The sequence below is a fragment of the Daktulosphaira vitifoliae genome, unplaced genomic scaffold (genome assembly GCF_025091365.1).
Source record: "Daktulosphaira vitifoliae isolate Bord-2020 unplaced genomic scaffold, ASM2509136v1 Scaffold_2, whole genome shotgun sequence".
NCBI classification, from domain to species: domain Eukaryota; kingdom Metazoa; phylum Arthropoda; class Insecta; order Hemiptera; family Phylloxeridae; genus Daktulosphaira; species Daktulosphaira vitifoliae.
This window is the reverse complement of record NW_026099573.1, coordinates 14,263,649-14,274,402: the sequence shown is the minus strand read 5'-3', so window position 1 is coordinate 14,274,402 and position 10,754 is coordinate 14,263,649. Positions and strand designations below refer to the sequence as shown.

The window sequence follows — 10,754 nt, the reverse complement described above, 5'->3', positions numbered from 1 at the left end:
AAAATTAGCGATTTTTAAATTTGTAATTTTTTTGGAGGTTTCCCCCATTTACGGGGAACGAGGGAAATTTTTTCAATTTTGAAGGGTAATGTCTTCGACTAGATACAATTTGTGATCGTTTGACGTATCGTTGAAAGAAATCGGTTCGGTGAGAGCTGAGAAAAAGTGGTAAGAGACACAAAAAAAAAAAAAAAAACACATCTTAGTAAAACCAATACCTTCTCAGCTTCGCATCGAAGCTAAAAAATGGTATCAAAAATAGAGGGACGTCTAATAATAATTAATGAAAAACTCTTTTTATAATTTAGTACAGTATATTTGACTATACATGTATAACATTATGAAAATGTCAAAAACTCTAAAACTAAAAATTTGTTTATCGCCAAAATCCTAATAACAATCCATTAAAAAATTGGGTTAAATTGTTTTATATATTTAATTCAAGTATTCAGGTTATTATTAAAAAAACACATTCATTACAACAACAATCACCGAACTTGATATTTAATAACACATATTAACATAATTATCAAAAAGTTTGAAGAATATCATATTTTAATTTATAAATATATTTTTGTATGAAGATAGAAATTTTTACATGTTATTAGGCTTAACATATGTCAAGCTATTTTTAATTAAAATAAAATTTCCCAACAGTATAAAAATAAATAACAATTAAATTTTAAAATGGTACATAAATTGCAAAAATTGAAAAAATCATTTAAAATAAATATTATATTAATAATAACGATAAAATAATGATGCAATAAATCATTAAATAGATATTGAAAAGATATTTGTAAACTTTTGACAGTTAATGTGTTTAAGCTTACATGAATTATTCTAAGTAAGAAATTGTATATTTTAGAATATAGATTACTTTCTTTCTTATTATATTGATATGAAAAAAATGGTTAAAAATTTTGAAACCTTTTTAAACTAATAATAAGTAGTTATAAGTAATTATTTTTTTTTTTTATAAAAAACAAACTCACTCTTTTCTATTTTTTTCCAACTGTAAATGATTAGCATGATTTTTAAACACAGATTCAGCTTCACCAGTTTCTAAAACATCACAAGGAATTCTTCTATCATCTCTTTCACTACCTTTTTCCTTCATTTCTAATTCACATTCTGTCCATGGAATATCATCTGGACATTTATAAAAATAATTGTTAAATTCAGGATGCTCCTTAATATGCTTTTGAACAGTTGGCCAATCCCTGTAATCACATATAAAATACAATAGATTTAAATATCTACAGAGTAATTTTTTATCCTGAAACACTTAATTAATCGAATAATCTAAATCATATAAACATTTTTAAATGACAAAATATACAGAGTGATCAGTTTATCATAATCAACTCCATTACTCTCAAAATAAATACATTATTAAAAAAAACTTTTTGCTTTTTTTAGTTACATGCCGTAGCTTAAAAAGCAATCCCACCTATCCCACCTATTGGTCGAATGAATTAACAACACTGTTTTATGTAAAATTTCACAAGGAATCAAATAATGGATTTAATTTTTTTATAAAATCAATAGATAACACATTAATGAAATAGTAAAAAAATCATGACAAATACTATAAATTTAATATAAAATTGTTTTTTGCTCTTTTTCAAAACTGACAAAAATGATGTAGTGTTGCTTCTTAAGCAACAATATATTCTTTGATTTGTCAACTAATAATTATATTTTAGAATCATTCCTTATGATTTATAAAAGTGTCAAGTTTATTTTTTCAAAAGGCATCATACATAATTTTAATTCAATCATTATCTATCAAATAAGCTAGTTAATTATGTAAATGGGGCTATTTGAAATAAATAAATCAAGAAGTATATGTAACTAAAAAAATCAAAATTTTATTTCCAATATCAGATTAATTTTATGAGTAATACTGAACTTTTGGTCAAGTATTTCAGAAGTTATAAATATTTTTATACCTAAGAGGAAGGAAAAGTAAGGCCAGAAAATTACTAATCATAAAAATAACAATGTTGTGTCTCACCCTTAGCCTTTATTTAAAATTATTGTAACTTCTGAAATACTGGTTCAAAGATGTTATCAACCAGTTAATTTCATTAATTAGATTATCCATTAAATAGGATAGTTAATAATGTATTTGAAAAAACAAGTTGACACCCTTATATACTATAAGGATGAACATAAAAAATACTTCATGACTGATAAATTGAGAAAAATATGGAACTAAACAGAACCAATAAAAACATGATTAATACTATTTTTATTTTTCAATTATATAAGTAGTTCATAGTAAATAAATTACTCTGTATATTTAAATTATAAGCAACAAATATNTATATATTTAAATTATAAACAACAAATATTTGAAAATTTATTCGTTGTTAAATGAAACAACAATTATTAAACAAAAAATACAACTATCCTAAAAGTAACATAAGAATATCCTTTGTGATAATTTACCCATCTTTCAGCGTAGAAATCTCAGGTACTAATTCTTGTAAAATATCAGGCAACATTTCCATATAATTTTGAACTCTTTTAGATACTTGTTCATCTTTTAACATTTTAACATGTCGCCTAAAAATTCGTTGAGCTTTATCTGACCCAAAAATTTCTTTATATTTCACATATTCATCATACTTCATTAATTTTTTTGAAGTTTGGCTCCATAAAGCACGATAATCAGTTACCTTATTTAAGGAAAAAAATTAATTCATTAAAATTAAATACTTTTTCTTTTTTAATTTTACTGATTAATTTATAAATTTTATCAATATATTAATTCATTATTACAATAAAATTTTATTACTTGTGAATGAATCAATGTTTGATATGCATCAGTAGTGCTATCTAATAGTTCTTTTCGCATGCGAACTGCTTCTAAATAAGGTACTATTTTTGTTCGACCTTTAAATCGATCAATAAGATGAGCAAGTGCAATAAATGCAGTATCAACATTTATATTTTGATGAGCTGAAGTTTCAATTATTGGAATGGCCCCTTTGAATTCTTTGCGTGCTGCAAGTTTTTCTACTTCTTTAACATAAGCTTCATTAAATTCATCATTTTTTGTAGTTACTATAACCACAGGTTTTTTTGTTTTTATTATATTCAGTAATATATTTGTCACAGCTTCTAATTGTTTTTCTATACTACGACTAGGTACTACACTGACATCAAATACACACAAAAAACCATCAACATTAAATTTACCATCAGGTAATACTTTTTGTTCATATTCTTTTTCAATGCCTAATTTTAAAGTATTGAATATCAATTAAAAAAATTGTTTTAGCATTAATATACTATATATCTTATCTATACCTCAAAAATAGAGTAATGCAAGTAATATTTACCAAATTTTAAAGGAAATAATACTAAAAAAAGTTAATTTTTCTTATTACAAAATTTATAATTTTGATAGAGGAGATAGCATGTAAAATATAATAAAAGTAATAAATAATATAATTTTATAGTATTTGTGATATATATAATATATATAATCATTAGGAAATTAAATAAATAGTAAAATTATAATTATGTTAATTTTACTATCAATTTATGTCAGTTTAGTTTAAAATTTCAATTGTTTATAAATTATACAACTGGAAATTATTATATAACAACAAATAGTTTAGACTTAGCCATAAAACTACAATAGACTGGTAAATTGTTATTTTTAGACTTACATTAATCTTGTTCTGAAGTTCAAAACCATGNTTTTAGACTTACATTAATCTTGTTCTGAAGTTCAAAACCATGATTTAATAACATAAGTAATTCATTTTTTTACATAATAAATATTATTTATTCAAAAAATAAATACCTAATTGATTTTTACATATGTACATTAGTTTTTCAGCCGAAGTGAGTTTTGTACCTGCACATCTTTTAACATAGGGTTCCATTTTTCCTCCTAAATTTAAAAATAATAAATTTGAGATAAAATTTTTTTTTAAAATAAATACTTAGTGCTTTTACAAAATTTACCTTTAAATGGTTGAAAAGAAGAATCATCAATAAACTCAGTTTGCTCAATAACTTGGAATGTAAAATCAATTCCTTCTTCAGAAGTTTTTGTAACATCACCCCAGTACAAAAAGTGATCATTATTTACCACACGTCCACTAAAATCCGACTAAAAAAAATTTTATACTTAATTAATCAATAAACTTATATTAAGAATTATGTATAATACATAATTATATTAATTATGTATATTGATATTAATGAATATTAATACCATATAAAAAAGGTAAATAAAATTTTTGATGAAATCAAGTTAAGATTTTTATTTATTTTTAGAATGTATATACTTAGTAGGCAATGAATACAAATAATACAACAATATTAAGAAGCCTAAAAATATGTTATATTATATGTTCAAAGAAGTTAGAAAGATTTTTGCCAAATAAAGGTAAACATTTATAGTATGAGCTTACCAATCCTGAGATTCTTAAACTTTAATTTGTCTTACTGGAAAACAATTTAAACTTTTACATGCAATCATACAAAATAGTTATCTCAGATCGTAACAATAAGTTTTATTCTCTTAATTCAGTTAATGAATTAACCAAATCATTAATAGCTATTTTAAGTATAGAAAATTAACGTCAATAATAGAATCCATTTTTTGTGATATTGCATTTATTTTTGAGTCAGTTTTTGAAGCTACCTCTACTTTGATAAGTCATTTATTGAATAATCAGAACTTGAACTTTGTAAGTTAATACAACCAATTTTTTTAGTAGGCGTTTTATTTGACATTGTACTTAAAAAAAATAAATAATAAGTAATAATAATAATAATTTTACGCACAAACAAGAAAAGTCAATGAGCACAACTATAATGATAATATATGCATGTCCATATACATTAACAGCTAATACTATAATGTACAATATTAATACCATACAACAGGGATAAATAAAGTTTTTGGAGAAATTAAATTAAGATATGAAAAAAACTGAGCTCTTATAAATCAACGATAAGTATTTAAATCTGAAATATCATTATTTTATAGGGTTACAAAATGTTGAATTACCATTAATCTATAAAGCAATACAAAATTTGAAATGAAGATCTTGGATTACACTATTGGTATATAGTATATATGTTACAAAGTAAATAATAGAGCAATGCATACATTGCCTGATTTTTGTGTGTCATGTGAAATAATTGAACATATAGACTGGGTAATGTATACCATGACTAAAATAAAATGTGCTAAATAATTTTTTTATAATTTAAACAGTAATAACTCAATTCAATAACAATGTTCTAGAAAGGCCACCAGTCACATTATAAATTACATAAAACACTAGTTCCTAAACATTTATAACTTTTTGTAACACATTTGTATACATTTTTTATGATCTAACCACCTAAATTAAAAATAGACAAGCTACTTCTTTAAACTCAATATTGAGTACTTTATGAACATTAACAAACTTCTCCATTTAAAAGGTATATAGATTTCTATTGAAGAGTGTGCAATATCTATTAAATTTTAGTCAAAAGTTTACATTACACACATCAGTTTTGGCTTAGTATAAAATAACCAGACATTGTAATAGAATACGAAGTTAATATAAAAAATTATGCTAAAATATGTAGACATAGAATATATATAAAGTTTCTATATATTCTTATTTATATTATTTATATTTATATCATAAACCCTTATATAATATAAGAGATGAACACAAAAAAGTACTTCATAACTGATAAATTGAGAAAAATATGGAACTAAACAAAACCAATAAAAACATGGTCAATGTTATTTTTATTTTTCAATTATATAAGTAGTTCATGATAAATGAAATATCTTGTATACATTAATTATTATTAATTAATGTTTCCTATGTCATAACACAATATAACATATTTTACTTCATATGTATTGGGTCTTGAATTATCACAATTATGATAAATAGTTATAGTTATTAGCAGAGATGTACATATGACATTTTCCAGTTTGAGTTAGACAAAAAAAAATTTTTCATATCCCCAAGGAATTTTAAAGTCATATAATTTTTTTAGGGTTCTAGGGCAGATTTTGACTGGAAATCCACCCTGTAAAAATACTTTTGGCTGTAGTCACTCCAGTCAAAACAAAATAATTAATTAAGTATAGAATAAACCAACTTACAAACAACAAGACAATAGTTTTTTTTGTGTATAAAACCTTTTTTCCTTGCTAATTCCTCCAAAAAAAAAAGGTTACTTATTTGATGAGTATACATTTTAATTGAATGGAGAAGTAATACTCTATAACATTGCAATAAATACTCATGAAAATATTTCCTACATTACAAAATGTAAGTGTAGGAAACCCTACCAATAACTGTAGCAAATTAAAAAAGAAAACACTGAATATTAACGAATTTATTTAAATGCTAATAAAAAGTATCCTCAATATTAGAAGATTTTATTTCATTGCTTATTATAGATAATATTTTTTTNAATTTAATAAACTTTTATATTAGTAATTGTTCATTTCTTGAACAAGGCATATTTAAAGAGTATTAAGATATTGATAAACTAAGTTAATTTTAATAGAGGTTTGTAATCAGAGGCAAATAATGACTTTAGTGCATTTATCGCTCCTTAAATGTCAATCAAGGGTTTTGTGATCAGCATTTTTAGATTAAATAGTAGACTTCTAGTAAAAAATAAATATGTATAATAAATAATAAAAATCGTTTAAAAAAAAAAAATTTTTAATTTTTTAAATAACTTTGAATAGAAAAGTTTAATTGTTTGTTATTATCAGATAATATGTTGTTTTTAACCTAAAATTTATAAAAATATAACTAATTTTTGATCTTTTTATACTGCTAACCTATTTTCAATAACTAAATGATCTAAACTAAACAAAAAAATATTAAAATTATCTAATTTATACTTAAAAACTAATAAGCCTAATTCAAGTGTTAAAATAATTCATCAATAGCAACAAAAATTTTTTTGTACATAAATAACTATTGAATACTTTTTATAAAAATTAATATTATTAATTATTTAACAATAAAATTACAAGAAAATTTTTGAATTTATATTTTAAAATTAGGATAATATTCTTATATTTATCATACATATGTATGTATAATATGTCATTAAAAATTTGATGGTGACCTACCTTTTATAGGAAATATTTTAGTAATAAATTTTATAGTATAAAAGAAATAATACAAACTTTTCAGTTATTGTTTATTAAAAATACCGTAAAACCAGTAAAATATAATTATAACGCCAAATAAAATTTATAACACTAATTATAAAAGTACTCACTTAAAAGTAGTAAAGCTGGATTAGATGAAAACGGATCCATTTATACATAATTAACAAATACCTAAATCGGATTTTTGTAATGTATCGATTTCGCAGGTGGCAAATATAAATGCAAAAAACGAGTTGTTTTTGATAAACTTAAACGGTAACATATAATGCAAACGTCGACTAGTTGATAGGATATAATCTTCTGTGGTGGCTATTTAGTAATATACATTATTAAAGGCAAATAAGACAATTTTTACCAAAATGAGTTTAATTTCATTGCCCATTGCCTATCAAAAATCTTAGCACCACTATCATTTTCAGATCCAGAAGTATAGAACAAAATAAAAAGCGAGACAATTGATATCAATATTTTTGTAGCCCGGCACACGGTTGCCAACTGAACTTAGAATGAGTGCCGTAACAACGGACAAATATATAACACGGACTTATACAAAAGGGTGCATATATTGGGACCTTATTGGGGTGTTTTACAGGGCCGTAGGGTGTTTTTATCTTTACTTATAATTAGAGTACCATGCAACTAGGTCAATAGAAATATTAAAATCCATTAAAAGTAAATGCAATAGTCATACCATAGTTAAATTTTTTTTTTAATTATTTAGTATTCAAATTAATTTTTTTTAACATTTATTGTTATACACTGATAAAGTGTTATCAATATCGAAAATTAAATATTTATTTAAATTGAAATTGTGATCATAGATTAAATACATTAAATATAATTAATAAATATTTCACTTAGACTTGATACTGGTAAGTTAAGAAATTAAACATCAAATAATATAAAAATCTTGACAGTGGACAAATCGGTAACGAGAAAGTTGTATGTAATAAGTTAAGATTCTCAACACTAAGAGAAAATTAAAAAAATCAAATAATAGTCAAATTTAAATTAATATTAATACAATAAAAAATACACATTATATCGAATTCGTATTTAAAACGAAAAGTTTCATTTTAATCAAATAAGCAATCGCCTTTTGGTAACAACTGTTTCTTATCTTAATTTGCGCTAATGGTGTTAGCCGTATATCAATAATCGCGGCTATTACTTGAATATCAACAAACTGGACAGTTATTAATAATAACTTATTATTAAATATTTAATATTTCTCGAGAGGTTATGTAGCGCTATCTTTACGGGTATAAATTTACAAAAAATCGGTTGCCAATTGTCTGAATGCCGTGGTTTATCTATGTGTATTTAATCTATGCTATGATTTTTGAATGTGCATGAAGCTACGAATTCCTAATCCACCAACTTCTTATCACTAACAAATTTCAGCTACCAATATATTATACAGTATAAAGCTTTTTCTTATCGATAGATGTAGAAACATAATACCAAAAAGCATACATTAAACCCATTCACCGGTCGTATACAAAACAAAGATCTGACGCCTGGTGGAAGCATAAATACACTACTATCATAAACACCGCCGTACCAATTCGGATGATTGAGAGCGACCACTGATTTATCAACTTAGCATTTGATATTATATTATAGAGAATTTTATAAGCTTTTAGAATATGTAATTAAGTTGAAAAAGTTAATTTTTTGTGAATAAAGTTGGCAGGTTAAGGGTCAGATATATAAAAATATATATATCAAATGATAGGTAAGGACATAATGTATCTATAAAAAAAAATTATATTGAATTTTGAAAAAGTTATGGCAGTTTTAAGTAAAAAAAAATTGAAAAAATTAGCGATTTTTAAATTTGTAATTTTTTTTGAGATTTCCCCCATTTACGGGGAACAAGGGAAATTTTTTCAATTTTTGAAGGTAATGTCTTTAACTAGATACGATTTGTGATCTTTTGACGTATTGTTGAAAGAAAAAAAAACACATCATGGGAAAATCGAAACCTTCTCAGCTTCGCATCGTAGCCAAAAAATTCATTTATTACCATAAATTTTAGCTTAACTTTTGAAATTGACATTAAAAAAAAACCCAGTACAGGGGGGTCGCGGCATAGTGGTGACGTGGCATAGTTGGATCAAATATGATGATATTTGACAGTGATTAAAATCACTTTTAAGTGGGGAAGACGGTGATCTTGCAAGATAAAAAATTACGTAAAGTCACTTAAATATTTTTATGGTATTAGTAATAGTATTAGAAATTTTCTAAAAAACATCATCCAAAAAAAATAACTATTGTAATTTCATGTAAATGATACATTTTTAACTAAATTAGGAGAAAAAAACAACCAGGACAGTGGGGTGGCGGCACAATGGGGTCGTGGCATAGTTGGGTCCAGTATAGATGATATCTGACAGTGATTAAAATCACTATCATAAAAAACGCTTCGATGCAAATCTGTAGATAGTGTTTAATTTAAAAAAAAAAAATTTGTTAAAATAGCATATTTTTGAATACGGTAGCCATTTACGCATAGAAGATAGATCGTCGGAACAAATTTTTTTTTTTAATTTTATAGTACTTTATAAGCTTTAATTTGATAAATGTTTAAGGGACGCAGTATTTCCGGAACATTTTCAAAAATTAAGTTGAAAAAATTATTTTTTTTTAAAAAGTTGCTATTTTAAATCTCCTTTGTGAGCAGAATAAGTTTTAGATTTTCAAAAAAAAATGATATCAAACGAAAGGAAATTACCTAAGGTTTCAATATGAAAAAATATGCTATTTTTGTATGAAAATTATTGGTTTTGTATTTTATTTTAATAGAAGTTGATGTTGCTTTTGCAATTATCCAACAATTTTTTAATATTAAACACTATCTACAGATTTGCATCGAAGTGTTTCTTATGATAGTGATTCTAATCACTGTCAGATTAAATCTATACTGAACCCAACTATGCAATGTCTCCACTATGCCGCGACCCCACTGTGCTACCGTTTATTTTTTACTTAAAAGTGCCATAACTTTTTCAAAAATGAACATATCAATATAATTATTTTTTATATAGATGCATAATATCATTACCTTTCATTTGGTATATTTTTTTCATAAATTTAACCCTTAACCTGCCCACAAGGGGGGATTTAAAATGACAACTTTTTCACAAAAAATTAATTTTTTTAACTTAAATTTTGAAAATGTTCCGGAAGGTCTGACACTTTTATATATATCTTAAATTAAAGCTAATGTAATATGCTTTATCATGAAAAAAAAAAATTTCGGACTTTATCTTATCTTCATGGTGAAAATGGCTACCGAATGCTATTTTTGTGTGAAAATTTTCGATTTTGTATTTTACATTTTTAACTTTATTATGCTATAACTTTTTGACAAATGTATGGATAATTACAATTTTTTTATTAAAAGTAATATTTATATAGATCTTTCATTCGACATACTTTTTTTTTAAATCGGACCATTTCCCTATATACGAGGGGGGTTCAAATCTAAAAAATGCATATAGAAAGTAGAACTTTTTCAACGTAACTTTTGAAAGTGTTCCGGAAGGTCTGACACTTTTATATATAT

At 24.3% G+C, this 10,754-nt stretch overlaps 1 protein-coding gene across 6 annotated transcripts in view; it reads right to left on the bottom strand.

The window, feature by feature from the left end:
• The window catches only part of LOC126899021 (rho GTPase-activating protein 190), a gene marked incomplete at its 5' end in the record, with an annotated part of 18,331 nt that extends 14,196 nt beyond the window's left edge, over window positions 1–4,135 (bottom strand). For all 6 annotated transcript variants that reach the window (XM_050673501.1, XM_050673502.1, XM_050673500.1 and 3 more), the window contains 5 exon segments: window positions 996–1,223; window positions 2,458–2,687; window positions 2,807–3,249; window positions 3,824–3,913; window positions 3,988–4,135. In XM_050673501.1, the coding sequence (XP_050529458.1) occupies window positions 996–1,223; window positions 2,458–2,687; window positions 2,807–3,249; window positions 3,824–3,913; window positions 3,988–4,135 (1,139 nt within the window).
• Window positions 4,136–10,754: the final 6,619 nt, after the last annotated feature.